At 34.9% G+C, this 17024-nt stretch overlaps 3 protein-coding genes across 3 annotated transcripts; 1 reads left to right on the plus strand and 2 right to left on the minus strand.

The window, feature by feature from the left end:
- Positions 1-1044: 1044 nt before the first annotated feature.
- Positions 1045-6662, minus strand: LOC111787993 (cytochrome c oxidase subunit 5b-1, mitochondrial). Its single transcript, XM_023668120.2, has 6 exons — positions 6359-6662; positions 6114-6199; positions 5355-5405; positions 2149-2215; positions 1927-2006; positions 1045-1439 (listed from the first exon to the last, which is right to left on the minus strand). Exons 1-6 carry the CDS (start codon positions 6540-6542, stop codon positions 1374-1376), a joined length of 534 nt encoding a protein of 177 aa, XP_023523888.2. The 5' UTR covers positions 6543-6662; the 3' UTR covers positions 1045-1373.
- Positions 6663-7546: 884 nt separating this feature from the next.
- LOC111787994 (cytochrome c oxidase subunit 5b-2, mitochondrial) lies at positions 7547-11343 on the minus strand. Its single transcript, XM_023668122.2, has 6 exons — positions 11006-11343; positions 10583-10668; positions 10237-10287; positions 8992-9058; positions 8783-8862; positions 7547-8190 (listed from the first exon to the last, which is right to left on the minus strand). The coding sequence occupies exons 1-6, from the start codon at positions 11181-11183 to the stop codon at positions 8128-8130; spliced, it is 525 nt and encodes a 174-aa protein (XP_023523890.1). The 5' UTR covers positions 11184-11343; the 3' UTR covers positions 7547-8127.
- Positions 11344-12997: 1654 nt separating this feature from the next.
- LYSOPL2 (lysophospholipase 2) lies at positions 12998-14206 on the plus strand. The gene has a single exon (XM_023669766.2). The coding sequence runs from the start codon at positions 13020-13022 to the stop codon at positions 13992-13994; it is 975 nt and encodes a 324-aa protein (XP_023525534.2). The 5' UTR covers positions 12998-13019; the 3' UTR covers positions 13995-14206.
- Positions 14207-17024: the final 2818 nt, after the last annotated feature.

The raw sequence follows: 17024 nt of genomic DNA on the forward strand, positions 1-17024 counted from the left end.
AGCAATAATTAACTTCTTTTTGTCTTGTCAGATTGATATGGGATGGGTTCTGTCCTTTAAATTAAACTAACCTAATTGCTTTAACAATAAAAAGTTAATATTGTAATGTGCTAATTGCAACAAAATATAAAAACCCTAAAAAAATTATATTCTAGTTGAAGATAGCTTCACTTATTTGTTTAATTTTTTTTTTAAAAAAAAAAAAAAAGAATTAGTGCTGGGAAGTTGTTCGGAATATTAAATATTTGGAGAAAAAAAGGAAAGGAAAGGAATAAAAGGTTCCCACCCGGAAATAAAAAGAAGGAAAGTGTTAAACACTTTAGAATAAACTTTTTCTTTTAGGGTCTGAAATTTTGTTTTTTTAAAAAAATATTTAGAGGAGAAAATGATTCGGGTGGAATCAAGTATTTTCTTCAAAAGTTTCATATTTTTCTAAAGTTTCCATTTTAGTTTCTAGGAGTTTCTTTCTTAGATGGGTATCTCTTCTATATTCTCCACCATGATCCCTAAATTTATAGTAATTTGTAGAGTGCTATTTTTTAATCTATTTTCTACTTTCGAATATGAATTAAATTTTTTAAATATATATGTTTTGGAGATTATTAAGTATAATTTCCATTTACGTCCTATTTTGATTCTTTGTTTTTTTCTTAAACAAAAATATTCTATTTTAGTTACTAACTATCAAAATGTCTTTCAATTCTTTGTTTTTTGAAGATTAAAACAAAGTCCTAGGGAGAAAAATCTTCAAAGACTACGATTTGGACCTTATAAATGGAATTTTTGTTTCCAAAATCATGAATTTGTGCAGTGGTGGTGCCAATGTATGCATGGAGTAATAACACTATAAGTTGATCATCATTATTAAAAACAATTTTGAAAAGATAAACAACCAATCAAGTCAAAGAACAAGGTTGCCTATGTTTAACAAGAATTGCAAGAAAAGGCTTACAGATCAAGGGGAAAAAAACTACCTTTTTCGTGTCCAGGAGGCGTCGAGGCTGAAGTGAACTACAAAAAAGCAGAAGATATTGCAAATTGCAATGATGGTGTAAACAAGATCTGTAATATAAGTTCTCAAATTATCTTCCAAGATCAAAGGGTGTTGTGAGTTATTGCACTGCCATCTGGTCATGGTAAAGAATTAAGAAGCCTCCAATTATTTGGAAATACATAGAAAGTAAGTTTAAAAAGAGATATGTATGTATCTTCCAACAGAAGACTTGCCTACACACGGAAAAAACTCAGATTCCCATCGTTGCTGAACCAACAACTGCAAATGAGACACAACAGCTTTAAACGAAAACTGAAGCAATTTCGAAACGTCTCTCATTAAAACTCATGGTTTATTCTGGAAAGAAAGATGGTTGATATCAATGATGGTGATCATCATCATTTCCATAACCATCTGGCGATCCTCCAGGTCCCACCACTTCCAGCTGCGAACACGATTTAAAATTAGCAAAATTAGGCGATTTTAGACAAGTAATTAGCAATTAGGACACCAATGCCTTTGCCTTTATCCATTCAAGAAGTGGGATGGTTAGAGAGAGTAAATTACCAGTAAAACTCACTGAGACTCACTAGAATCATGCATTCAAATAATAATCAGAATAACTCAATTGACCTACCGTGAACCTCACATTTGCAAAGAGGAATAAAAGTATTATAAGTTTACTGGCATGTAGGCTTGTTAGAAGCCGAGAATCAAATTCATGCCCTTTCGGTTGAAACTATTATATCTTAATCAGTTGAATTGTACTTGTGAAGGTCAACTAAGATGGTTCCTAATCTTTAGTTAGGCTTTCGGGTTTGATCCTCTCCTTTTATGATATTTTATTCTATCAATGAAATTTACTTTATTTATTCATTTCCATCATTCCATATCATGGTAACATAACGTAATAATTTACAATAAATTCTCACCACAAAATACTGTGTGCACACGGGGCATTCATGTGGCTCGCCTTTCTTCAGCCGAAACCAGACAACATCATGCTCATCCTCTACAATTCAAAGGAAGCAACAGAAGTTAGAATTATCGTGTGTAGTGGAACTGTGGAAGAACGAAAATTTAGTTATGTAAATTTTTGTCAGACATGCATAAAAATGATGAAAAGCATGAATAAAAGAGTTGTAAGTACTCACCGCCTTCACCTCCAGGGCATCCAACTAATCTTTCATCATAATATGACTTTATAACAGCAGGATCTTCCTAGAGAATATGAAACTTTTGAGATTTCATCCAAGGAAATAAGTTATCCAACCAAACCTATTCTTTCATGCATATCATCCTCAGTATTTCGATGTACAATTCAGAGCAAAGCAAGTTAAAGGTTTCGTTAAAGCAAAGTGAACCGTCAGGTAAATAAACCATCAATGACCACTACTAATAAAAGTATTAACATTCAAAGTAAATGTAAAATAAGCAATTTACAGTCTGAATGAGTCTGAGATATCCTCTGATCAAGAAAACAAAAACTCTGTCCAACCTCGCTTCATACTTTATTTCAGTATTCAATATTCCTATTAAAGAAATTGAAAGAGAAATATATCGGAAATATTTCTTTGGGAGGGTTCAGATGGAGGGGATTTCACCTTGTCCAATGAATTATGTTCTGTGGCTTGTGCTCTTGAAAATGGAGGTATAAACATATGGACAACCATCATACAAATCTTGTTCTTTACAACTGGCTTAGGAACTTAGTTCTCCTTGGCATGTAGGGATTGCTAACGAACATGGAAAGAACTTCACCAGGTGATTCACAAGGGAAAATTCCTAGAAACATACCTCTCTTCAGGCTAAAATGATTACTAATAAATATGGTAACAACTTCACTGGGAAATTCATAAAAGGAAACTCCTAATCTCTCGGTGAGAAGTTTAGATGGCTGTATGAAGTTGTTGCTGACCAGACAGGAGAACTGGCAAGATGATGAGATAAGGGTGACCATTGCATGAAGTTGCTTTAAAATTAACAATGACAGATAAGTAATTGAAGAGAAGGCTATCTATGGTAGCAGTTAGATTCAAATCATGCCTCCTTAACCAGACTTCAAGAGTTTGAAATCTCATTTATGCCGATACGTTTTCAGTTAGCTTCCTAGATCATGTTTTGGTTTTCTAAGAACCTGCATTCTCCTGGATTTATATAAAGTGTTTAGTGAAGAAAGCTATCTAAAAAGTGCAAGGTGTTCCTGTGGTCAATTTTCCCGGAAAGGATAAACACAAATTCTGTTACTCAAAAAACTTTCCTCTATATTTCGCCCAGAACACTTATTTATACATAAAGAATGCAGAATGTAGAAGGGGCTGAACAAGTCTCTTCCTGAACTGCCATTTGTCTAAGTGGCTCTGGGTAAGTTCTTCAAACTCTTCAACTTTAGTAGGTCAAAGAACAAGGATAGTTGTTCTTCAAATGTTAGTAGATCAAAGATCAAGGATAAGGAAAGAAATCTATCGACCAACTTTATTTTTTACATTCTTGGAAGGTGTAGATGAAGAAAAGCAGCAAAGTTTCTAAAGTCGGAGTCTTGTAGAAAAAGATATACGGACCTTGTAATAATTGTGGCTTCTTCTAGAGCTTCTCATTTTTCTTTGTGATAAACATGGCTTCTTCTTGAGCTTCAAATTTTTGTTTGTAACTACCCACCCCTTATCTTTATGCACAACAAAATCTAGAGCCTTATGAAAATTTCTGTATATTTATTTAATCGATGAAATTGCTTTTTGAAAGGCCCCCAATTTCCATTTGTTAAAAGAGAAGGGGTAAGAAAAGGATTACACCATTGACAAGTTAGTTGGAGGTCAGAAACGCGGGAATGGGAGACCATCTGATAGATGTTGAGAATGTTGGGAGAGAACATGCGAGGGGGACAGAGTATTTTAGGCTTAACGCCAACATTATTTTCTTCTATGCTTTTGTCTTTTTGCCTCTTGTGAGGGAGAGGAGAGATAACCACTCATATCTGATCAGTTGAGAGAACTTGTATTCATTGGGGCAAAGTTTTTCCTTTGTCCACCAATATATCATAAGGAGAACCTTACATATTGGTTTCGGAGCATCTCATTCTAAGGAGATTGGGAAAAATGGCCCAAAAAAGAATCAAAGAAAGATAAGATGTGACGAATCAAGAGATTGGAAGTGTTAAAGAGAACATAATAACTTACCGGCAATTGAAGGAAGGCTATCAAAGGTGGTTGAAGGATCAAGTTAGAAATAGGAGTGATAGTAGTTTGACATAATGTCCAACCCAAGTGAGGTGGAAGAGCGCAAACAGGAGAATTTCTTAATCTTTCTTTCTTCAACACTTGATGAATAAGGAGAAGGCAATCGGTGAGACCGAGTTGTAGAGGTTCTAGAGCTGATCTTTCTTTCAGTTGTTGAGTCTTAGTTAGTTTACTGTTCCAGAATCCATAGGTGAAGTAGCGAAGGTCATAGAATCAATTACCTTGTGAGTTCAATGCCCTAAAAAATAGGGTCGTATAAGGGGAAGGAGCTTCTCTGTCTTTCCTTCCCGTTCCGGAGTTCAGGAGTTTACAGTTCCTCTCCGGTTCAAAGAGAGGTAAATGGTGACTTGAGAAAATTCAAAAACGTCAAGATGCCTGTGTTTGGGGTCAAGGATCTGAATTTGTGGCTTTTCGAAGTTGACAAGTATTTCTAAATTCATAAACTCATTGATCCTAAGAAATTGATCATAATTGTGGAGAGTTTTGAAGGGATGGCCTTAAACCAATACTATGGGAAGGAAGAGAGAAAAGCGTTCAAGAACTAGAAAGATTTGAAGATTCATTTGCTGTAAGAGATTTTGAAGGTCGATAGACCATCTATAGTACAAAGGACTAAACATAGTCCTAGACCACCTCAACCAAGAATGCCGCATATCAGTATACTCTTAAATAAAGATGGATGAAATAACACTATTACCCCAAAAAAAACTCAAACCTACAGATTTGTCTTAGAAAGTGTCGTTATTTCTTTTCAATATGATTTCCCAATGAAGGGTAGGAACTACATACATCCACAAGTTGTTCAGTCCTTTATTACTTATCTCCTTTTAGGTACATCCATACTAAAGAGAGCATGCACAACCTTTTTTATTAACCCAAAAGCCCTCAAACTTCAATAGTGATTTGGCACATAAATTATGGGAAAACACAGAAACAAACACTTACACGGTAGAAGTGTATAATTCACCATACAATGTTGATTTATGTACAACAAATAAAACATCAATATGGAGAATCAAGAAAAGAAGCAAAAGGGCCTCCTTGGGCGGCATAAGACACAACCCAACCCAACCCAACCCAACCCAAAGTGTGGGAGAATAAAATTAACTGCAAATTGTACCAACCTTAGTGCCGAAAGGGCCAACAGGGTTGTCTATATCAAGGATATCTCGTCCCTGAAAACATAAAACTAAATGAAATGAGACTCGCCTTCAAAACGAGAAAAACATTAGATGCCAAACAACTAAAATATTTACATAAACCAGACTCGTCCAATATGAGAAATGTGTCGGTAAGTTTAAGAAGCCACTAAATACAACATTTTGATCGGAGGATGTTTTGGCCTTTGGTGCCTTATCATTCCAGAACTTTCAGCCCAACAAACCCAGCAGGTTGTTTGCTCAGCTTGTGCATTTTAATGTTTTCTCAATCATTCTGTTGGTAACTTTAAGCACACTTGGACATTGGTCGCAGGTAGCTTATTTTATTCGTTGATTATCACACCTATACCTCTGTAAAATCTTCTACATATTTATAATAGAAATGAGTTCACGTCATCCTCATACAGAAATTTTTGTGGTCAAAAAGTACCCTAGTTCTTTTCTTCAACCAATTCAAGGAACAGCAGGAATCATTTGTTCGATAAATTGACCATCCACTAATATAAATAACATGATATATATAGAAGTTCGACGTTGGCCTTCTCATGAAAATTGAATCAATCAATTAACGTATAGCTATAAATATTCACCTGCATTTAATTTTTGAAAGTGATGGAAACCATCTTACCTATTTTCAATTTATATTCCGCTGTTTTTTTTTTTTCAACATCAAATCCGGAAAAAAAAAAATGAAAGCACGCAACGAAACATGAAAAATATCACCTCAAGCGCAGCTTCGAGCTCTTCGCGCTCGTGTCCGGTTGCAATCGGCATTACATCCTCAACCTTCTTCTTCAAACCAGCATCAGCTAATTTTCAATACAAACAAATCAATAATCACACGAGACCGAATCCACGTCCGCACTCATACTATAGATTCATTTTCATACGCACAGCAACAGACAGTACAAAAAGTAATAATCCACAAGTTAAGAGTATGAAAATCCAAAACAAAGAGTAAGATCTACCAGCCTCGGCGCCGTAATGACGAGCGTAGAACGAAACGTGTGGCGACGGAAAAACATGAGATGAAGCAGCTACAGTAAGTCGTGAGGCTCTGGAAATGAATCCCAATGGAGCAGATGCTGCCGCCGATGTTGAAGGAAAGGATTTCAAGGCTCTGAGCTGCGAAAAGAGCAATTTCCTCCACATGGTTGGTGATTCTCCGGTGATGATCTCAGGTCACTCCCCTTCGACGGCGAACTGATTACCCTCTCTCTCTCTCTCTCCTTCTTCTTCTTCTTCTACAGCGTTTTGGTTTTGTAAGTGGAGAAATGTAGAATAAGTCAAGTGGAGATCCGGCTGAGGTCGAGGGTGGTACAGTACCCCATGGTTTGGCACGAGGCTATTACATGACACGTGCCGCGCGAAAATTTTCCCACTTAAATTACCCACTTGTATTTTACTAATTAAATTTTAATCAGTGTCTGACGTACTAAAATTAAAATTTATTTTTAACAGGATTCTGAATTTTTAATATCGTACTTAATTTGTGAATTTTAAACTAATCTTAAATAAATGAGTAACCTATTAAACTTAAAATTAGAAATTCAAATACATAATGATTTATAATATCGATAAATCAAATTCATTTTTAAATGAAACTCTTAGTATTATATTTTAGGGGAGATACACCAACACACATGTATTATTTATTTATTATTATTATTATTATTTTGGTTGAATGAAGATATATTTAAATGGCATTTTTTTGGTTAAATGAAGATATATTTAAATGGCTTGTCAAGTCAATTTTTTTAAAAGCATATGGTAGAGTCCATTAGTATTTTAAAAAATATATTTGTAAAGAAAAAATGATAACATGAACAAAGGGAACATGACATTTTTGCAGCACTTAATTTTTTAAAAAAACAATTGATTGACAAAAAAATTGACGTCTTTGGCGAGGCTTGGGACGAAATTTCGAACTTATTTATTTCTTTCTGTATTATTAAATAAAATGTTGTGATTATCAGTTATCGAGATAACTTAAGTGATATAAACAACTTTCAATAATTACGTTATGTCCTAAAATGCTGGGATATCAATACCTAAATTATATTTTCTGAAAACGAAATCACCTAAATAATATGATTTTCCTTCCAAAAGTTTTAGGTAGAAAAAAAAGTGGAAGAGAAAATATGGAAAACCACTCGTAAATAAAAAATTCCGTCTCCTTTCCACGTATATTAACTTTCAGAGCAGCATCACAAGTTTTCTACAATAATGGTGGGTGAGAAGAGACTAACGACACCACAATACCATCAAGATGAGAGGTTTGAAGGGCAAAGTGGGTTATAAAAAAAATATTACAAAATGCAAAGGGCAAGTATGCAAAATTTTAGATTTGCAATAGAAGTGACAAAGGAATTGTACATAAAACCACTTCAGTACAACAGCCATTTCACACTTCCTAACTGGGCTGGCTGGTTTTAGTAAGTTCTCGAAGTTATTTTCTAAGATCAATGGGTTTTGTACTGGAAGGTAATGGAAAAAGAATAGAGAGAGAAGCCTCCAATTATTTTGAAACGCATAGAAGAAAAGTTTTTAAAAGCCGTACTTCTAGCAGATGACTTACCGAAAAAAATCAGATTCCTTTGTTGACGAAGGAACTACCGCAAGAACAAGGACCCGCAGAAAACAAACAAGCCACAGCTTTAAATAAGAACTGCAGCATATTGTGAAATTTGTCTCTTCTAAAAGCCAAGGTTTATTCTAGGAAAGGGCATGGTTGCAATTAATGCTGATGATCATCATCTCCATAACCATCCGGCGATCCTCCAGGGCCAACCACCTCCAGCTGGGAACACAAATTACGATTAGGAGAAGTCTGCAACTCGATAAGTAATTTTAGACAACAAACCTCCATCCTATCAAAGGAGAAAGTATGATAACATGGAAGAGAGAGACAGAGAGAAACTCTAATCCCTAAGTGGAACATACACACATACATGTATTTGAAAAGAACATTTAAAGTTTACATCTCAAAGGGCGTGATTTCATTACAATCCAAGCATTTTTGGTCCTGTACCCAAACATCGTAAAAGAATTTGAAAATTATTTGCAAAATTAGATCAAAACATTTTTCACAGTTACGGTATTGACTGTTAGTATTTTCACTAATGCGTGTCCTTCCCTTCACATGCAGCTATACTTGAACATGCTGGTTGGAGAATGCCAAATTTTGTGAAGGTATAGAATCCGGGATTTATGATGGAGGTTTTGTTGGAAAGAAACAGTAAGAGTTTTCAAGGTGAAGCTAAAAAGTGGCAAGAAATTTGGGATCTGGCGAGGGGTGTTAGTTCCCTCCTCATTAAGCTCTATATAGTAAGGTAAAAAATCCAGCATTTAATATCGTGCCAACTGAACAATAATAATTTAAAAGTTCTCACCACAAAGTACTGTGAGCAGACAGGACATTCATGGGGTACATCCTTCCTCAGCCGAAACCAGACAACATCATGCTCATCCTCTACAAAAAGAAAGGAAGCAACAGAACTAAGACGGAAATTCCAGTGTAATTGAAGAACACAAAATTTGTCTATATCAGACAGCGCAACTTATGAAAGGGCATGGAAAAGAAGAGATTGCAGGTACCCACCACCTTCACCTCCAGGGCACCCAACTAATCTTTCGTCATAATATGATTTGATAACAGCAGGTTCCTCCTAAAGAAAGGAGGAATAATAAGTATTGAGATTTCTCCAAGAAATAAACCATGCAAGAAAAATCCTACTTTCATTCACATACACTAACACTGAATTTCTATGCGCGAGGCACAGACGCTATAAAGAGCAAAGAAAGTTACAGGCTTCATGGGAAAATCAATTACCACATACAAGTGAGTGAGTGGTTTTTGGACAAAAGCGAATAGGTGAATAGTCAAAGTCATAGATACAAAACAAACACAAGGTACAAACTAACCAGAAACAAAGAATTCAGCATTTTCCAGACTTGATTATGAAAATCAAAGTGAAAGAGGATCAGAACCAAAAATTATGAAAAGATCGTAACACTGAAAATTGAAACTGTCAATTCATGTGCTTTGTAACAAATAAACAACAGTTAAGAGTTCAGAGAAAGGGATCAAAAGAGCCACTATTTTTGCAGCCAATCACAAGCACAACTTTAAAAAACAAAAAGCCTTTTAGACCAGATAAAATAAAACTGGTTCAAAACGAACAATAGGACTTCATTCTAGATGCAAAAGGTAGGTTTTAGAAGAGGAGCCTAAGATTCTTGGTTATAGCTTTAAAAGGAAGCCTAAAATTCCTTGAATGACCCAATTTTCCAGGACTTGATTTAGGTTAGTGGGCTGTTGAAGAAAAATAGAATCTTAGAGAAAATGCGTGAGATAGATATTGAGGAACTTGCATAATTTCTTGCTTCTAAATGTAGCACAAAGTCAAAGAAGTCAGCATTTTCACTTCTTTTCTGATTCAAAATCAATTGGAGAGGTTTTCTGTCAGTTCCTTGGTTGATGAAGAGGAAAGAATTCCTCCCTAACCAAAATTATGATACACCTTGGAGCATGAAAGAAAGTTAAATGACATGGATAATTAGGAAAAGAAAGGGAAATAACTAGAAGCAAAATTTCATATCAATTCACAAAGATTTTGGGAGTCTGAGACCTCAATGAAATAGTTCGACATGAGAAGATATCATGATAGCATAACAAGAGTGTAAGCTTAAATTCAAGTGAAAGTAAATTCAACATATACTGCTATCTCATCCTGCCTTGAAATCTACATGAAATAAACCTCGGATAAAAAGCTAAAGCGTATGGATTTATTTCCAACAGACAAAAAAAAAAGCGACAAAAAAATTAATCACAAACCACACTAACCTTAGTTCCAAAAGGACCAACAGGATGGTTTATATCAAGGATGTCTCTTCCCTGCAAACATTAAACCAATTGAAATGAGACTCACGTCCAAAATGAAAAATACATCAGCGACCAGCCTATCAAATAACATAAACCAGACAGTTGGAAAATGAAAATGAACCAATCAATTTTCTGAACTAAAATTACCATGCCAGACTCCGTGTGGAAACGAAAACGAATCGATCAATTAAGCCATGAATTTCAACCTCCTTTGTAGTCCGGTGAATTTCACAACATCAAATAAAGGGGGGGAAAGCACGTAACGGAAAGAGATCCAGGTAAGCAATAAATACAAAAAACACTTCACCTCAAGCGAAGCTTCAAGCTCTTCACGCTCGTGTCCGGTTACGATTGGTATTACATCCTCTGCCTTCTTCTTCAGACCAGTATCAGCTACATTGAAAAATAAATTTGACAATCACACGAGATCAAAACCACATTCGAGCACATATTATAAATTCACAGACTGTAAAATATTTAACAAACCGCGCATATACATTTTAATCGATTAATAACTACGCGAGAGCAATTCCACATTCGCAGTTTCGTTCACATATCATAGATTTACACATATACAACGACACAGACTGTACAATACACAACAAACGATCCACGAGTAAACATTCCAATAAATTAACAACCACACGAGACTAGTTTCATATATCCACATTCGTGCTCATACATACAGTAACAGGGACAATTAAAACCCGAAGAAAACAGCAAGATCTACCAGAATCAGAGGCGTAATGGCGGGCGAAGAGCGAGACGGACGGGGAATGAGAAACACGAGAAGAAGCAGCGAGTCGCGTGGCTTGAGAAATGCATCCCAACGGAGCGGATGCGGACGTCGATGATGAAGGAAGAGATTTTAGGGCTTTGAGCTGCGAAGAGAGCAATCTCCTCCACATCGTAGATTGAAATCGGTGAATCCTCCGTCTATGATCTTTCGCACCCCTTCGACGGCGAATTTGGCTCTCTTTTTCTTCGCTCTCGCGCCCTTAAGCTTCTCAATGCCTTTTGGAAATGGGCAGAAAGGCGGAACTGGTCAAGATGAGGTGGCAATAGCTGGGATACTGCAAAATTATGGTACACCTCATTTTAAATTTAGGTTAAATTATAAATCTGGTATAAAATTCAATGTTTATTTTTTTGCACGAAAAAATCAAATTTAAAAATAGAAAAGCATAATAGGTATTATATTACTAACTTAGGAGTCCATTAAAGAATTTTTAATATTTAATAATCTAATATTTCACTCATTTTTATCACCAATTTTAGGTCAATACATTTTTATAGAATATAATTTATCGATCTTCCCAACATTAGGGTCGCTCCTACTTGTAATTGGTCAAATTATCTTTAAAAATTTACTACCAAATTTGGAAGGAAAAAAACATATGATAAACTTTTACCAAAGTTTCTATATTTATTTTAAGATTTGTCGACTTAATTTGACCGAATTTGGGGTTATGGAATTTGGGTCCAAATTAAACAAAAACAAAACCTCAAATTCAATTGGTTACAAAGTCCATTTCAATAGTTGGGCTCAAAAGCCATTGAAGCCCGAATTCCATATGGCTATGTAAAACTCTACTTTAAAATTTAATTTTGAACAATTAAATCATGTTTTAAAATGATTTTAATTGTTTTGACTATTTAGAGACAAATTTTATTCGTGAACTAAATATACGACTGAGAATTTAAACGTACTTTTACAATATTAGAGATTGACTTTTGGATATCTCATATGGATAATTAAATTTATAAAAGTATTAACTGAAAATTAATTAATATATTTTTATTCATCTTACCAACCCCCAGGCAAAACCAACCATTTACCGACCAAACCTTAGCACCTTAGCCTTATCTTTCTTCATCAGTGGTGGACCCCACCCCAACAAATTCTTGGTCCCACTTTTATTCCAAACCCAGTCCACCTACCACATCTTTCACCAAACTCACCAACAAAATAATAATTATAATAATAAATAAATAAATAACAACTCTCATTTCCTCCATAAATTTGTATGTTTTTCCATTTTCGTCTTTTTTATTATTATTATTATTCCATTTTCGTCATTTCTAGAACATAACTTTTTTTAATAATTAATATTATTAATAAATCATAAATTTAGATATTTATTTACCTAATAAGTTTTTAACTCCGAATAACAAGATCTTAATTTTCATTTTGGACCCAATTTATGCTAAACAACCCATAATTTTTAATTTAGTTTATAAAAAATTCGTAATTTTTTATTTTGTGGGGACATTAAATTGGTTAATTATTATTATTAATTTTTTAGTTTTATGCCTATTAAATTTATAAATATATTAGGTAAGTATAATTGCTAGGTTGGAAAGATAAAAGGAATGAGGGGTACCTACTCCCGTATTAGGTCTTTGGTATTAGATTGAAAATTTATTATTATTAATATTAAAAGAGATTTTTTTTTTTTTTTTTTTTTTAATTTAAAACTAAAATAAGCATTTTCAAATTAAAAATTCATAAACCTTCTCAAACGAAAATGAAAATTGAAGGTTAACTTGAACCATAAGTTAAAATTTATTATAATTTATCAATATTGCAAAATTAAATAAGTCTGTGCAAACCTCATTGAAATAAAAAAAATAAATAAATAAATAAACAAATTAAACTATAATACGAAATTACAAATCTAACCTTCCCCACTCATTACTATATCCCCCATCCCTCGCCAAGAACAAGGCCACAAACGGCGAAAATGGCCCCAGAACCACCAGCGCCGGAAACTCTGACGAACTACTGGGGCGACCAACCGGAGGAAGAATTCTACGCCTCACAAGGAGTTCGAAACTCCAAATCCTTCTTCGAAACCCCCCATGGCAAGCTCTTCACGCAGAGCTTCATTCCTCTGGACTCGCCAGAGCCCAAAGGCACCGTCTACATGACTCACGGCTACGGCTCCGACACCGGCTGGATGTTCCAAAAGATCTGTCTCAGCTACGCCTCTTGGGGCTACGCCGTCTTCGCCGCCGATCTCCTTGGCCATGGCCGATCCGATGGCCTCCGCTGCTACCTCGGCGATATGGAAAAAGTCGCCGCCGCCTCCCTCTCCTTTTTCCTCCACACCCGCCGCAGCGAGCCCTACCGTCATCTCCCTGCCTTCCTCTTCGGCGAGTCCATGGGCGGTGCCGCCACCATGCTCATGTACTTCCAGTCAGATCCAGACACCTGGACCGGCCTGATCTTCTCGGCGCCTCTTTTTGTCATTCCGGAAAACATGAAACCGAGCAAACTCCGCCTCTTCCTCTACGGCCTCCTCTTCGGCGTCGCCGACACTTGGGCCGCCATGCCGGACAATAAAATGGTGGGAAAGGCGATTAAGGATCCGGAGAAGTTGAAAATCATAGCGGCGAATCCTAGACGGTACACAGGACCACCGAGGGTTGGGACAATGAGGGAATTGGTTAGAGTTACGCAGTACATTAGAGACAATTTTTCGAGGGTTACGGCGCCATTTCTGACGGTGCACGGGACGGCGGACGGAGTGACGTGTCCGTCATCGTCGGAATTGCTGTACGAGAAGGCGGCGAGCGTGGATAAGACCTTGAAGCTTTACGAGGGGATGTACCATTCGTTGATTCAAGGGGAGCCGGATGAGAATATGGAAATTGTTCTGAGGGATATGAGGGAGTGGATCGACGAGAGGGTTCAGAGATATGGATCGAAGAAATAGAAACTCAAAATGGGTGAAGCTGGGTGTTAATGGCGGAAATGGAGGAGATCTCTGTGTGCGTGTTTCTGGATAATGAAAATGGCATAACTGGTAATTTTGATGTGTTTTTTGGGCTATAGTTTTCGTAATGCCAATTTGCTTCCTTGACTTTCGTTCTTCTTATTATATTAAAAATAAACTTAAATTCTAATGTACCTTATTTTATCTATTTACCCCCTTCTCTCTCATTTTTTATGGGTTAGTTTTTAATTATTTATTTTTATAATATAATTCCTCGTAGTTTTTTTTTTTTTTTTTTAATTGAATGCCTTCTATGTCTTAATTAATTAATTAAAATTTTTAAAAAATGTCAAATATAAAATTCATAAATTTATTAACACAAAGTAAAAAATACCATCGACTTTAGAGTTTTAAAATGCATATATTAAAGAGATGTTTTTACACTCTTACAAGAAATGGTTCGTTTCCATCTCCAAATCAGATCTCACATCAAGGTGGTCTCAAGCCTTCGACCCCATACAATATATATATTTAATCTTGGAAGGGTTCTAACTTTCAGTAGGCTTTTATGTGGGCTTGGGCATGATTATATTGGGGCACTTTCGGACCTGAACTTGTTTGGGCCAAATTTGATTGGGTACCTATAAGGAATACATGGTGTATTTATACCTCAAAACATCTTTGTTTTGTATTGTTTTTGCATTTGGAGTTGCCATATATATATATAATCCGAAACAACCTACCCAAGAAAGACCCGTAGCTTCCTCCTCATCTCCTCACCAAGCGTTACAACAAACACAAATTCCTTTGTCACTTTCATCCATTTGGATTCACTTGTCCTTACCCTAATTTTTGTTTTTCATAAACTTGGAATTTGATCCACTTAATGGAAGGCGGTTGTTCTTAACCGAGCAAGGTTCAATTTCTAACATAGACTCATAATTAAGAGATGGGTAGTTGACGAACAAACTCGAGCCCTCACACCTTTGACTTTGAAGGCTCGAAAGTCAAAGAAGGGTATAGGTTGGGAATTTGATTGGAAATGGAAGTTTGAAGAAAAGAGGTAGTTGAGGATTAGGAGATAGGAAGAAAAGGCAAAGAGATTGCGTTCAAAAGCGGGGAGCTGAAGGGCTCGAGGGGTAGGGTTGCTTTCGCTTGCTACCACGAGAAACAGTTCCCCAAAACCAAAAGCAATTTGTATTTCAAATTTTATCTGTCTTCTTCCTTAAATCAATCTCTCCTTTTCCACAACTAAGTTCCTCTTTTCAAAATTAATTAATTTTCCCTTTTTTTTTTTTTTTTTTAATGGAATATGAATTTCAGCCATCTTCCAAATAAATAATTCGGAAACAATATTTAAATCATTTTTTTAAATATTTAAAGATAACTCCAAATCAGCTTCACAATGATGATACAGATAAGATCTTTACAAAAATGGATTTCTTTTCATACGTCACCCATGAAAATATAAAATATTTTAGTGAATATTTCATTTTTAAATAATAATCAAAGGAAAGCTCCTTTCTCTCCTCTCACACACTCCTAACAAACAAACTATTACTGAAAATTTTAGGGATAAAAAGGTAATTGAACAAAGAGAGATTAAATTTAATTAAATCACTAAAAAAGGTGGAATGATTAAATAAGGGAAGGAAGGGGTATTAAAAGGTGAGCCTAGCCACTTGTTTTGACTTTCAATGTTACTGTATGCTGACGTGTACTCTTTTAAACCGTTGTTCAGTGTAGTTAAGTAATTAATTAGTTTAATTTTATTCATTGATAAAAAAAAAAAAAAAAAAAAAAAAAAAAATTAAAAAGAGTTTTGCTGTCCGTTCATAACCATGGCCGGATACAACGTAAGCGGTCTGTGAGCCCCACTGCTGACTTGGATCCATATCGTGGAATTAGTAGTTCCAGCCAATAGCGGGGTAGGTGGGATGGATTTTTCTTTCTTTTTTCTTTTTGTTCTTAATATATATTATGGAAAGCAATTATAATAATTATTGAATCCTTCCTATTTTGCAGCTGAAAAGAAAAACTAATGAAAATAACGAAAATTATGTAATTTCAGGAAAAAAATTTATGGTCTTTCTATTTTAATCGACTTATGAAAATTATGCTTCATGGCTTGGGAGTTTCAATTTCAATTTATATTGAGTTCTAGTATTTTAAGAATTATTTTTTTATAAAAATAACACCGATTATAATTTTTTTTTTAAATATAAATTGTGAAGCTACTACCTTAAACTAGTAGAATTTTTTAAGTTAATTTAATTATCGCTTAGTTTTTTTTATAGTTTAAGGTAGGAGAAAGACGTGAAATATAAAATACATCAAGAGAAAGATCTTTGATACATTTTTAATATTAAATAAATTTACTTACCAAGTGTTGTCCTAAATTAAGTATAATATTAATCTCTCTAACTATTATTTTTAAAATTTGATACATGGTACTTGGGAATAATCAAATATGTTAACATTTAACATTTAAAATAATGTAAAATTTTATTAAATAAAAAATTATAACGGTTAGATGATGAAAGTTCATCGACTAATTTAGGGAATGATCATGAGTTTATAATCAAGGAACACTATTTCCATTAGTAAGAGACCAGTCCAAAGCAAAGCCGCGAATCTTAGGTAATTCAAAAAATCAAACATACCAAAATTATGATAAAAGTTAAAAGAATTTTAAGTGGTATATACAAATCTTTTGAACATGACATATTCAAAAGTTGAGTCCCTATTTTATTATATGAGGTGAGAAATCTACAATTTGATCAGACGTCGGTGAGAAATCTACCTTATTAGTCAATTAGGGATGGGGCATGGTATGATCGGGAGTCCCCATCCCATCGCGTCTAATATATATTATAATTATTTATAAAAAATCATATATTAAGTAAAAAAATTAACATGGGTATATTTTATATTTAATATTATGAAATGAGAAACAGGACGGGGATGGAGACGAGGAGTACATCCTAACTCCGCCCTCAACCTTACATTAAAATTAATATTCAAATAAAA

Source organism: Cucurbita pepo, chromosome 2 (genome assembly GCF_057944985.1).
Source record: "Cucurbita pepo subsp. pepo isolate OVF chromosome 2, ASM5794498v1, whole genome shotgun sequence".
In the NCBI taxonomy this organism is placed as follows: Eukaryota; Viridiplantae; Streptophyta; class Magnoliopsida; order Cucurbitales; family Cucurbitaceae; genus Cucurbita; species Cucurbita pepo.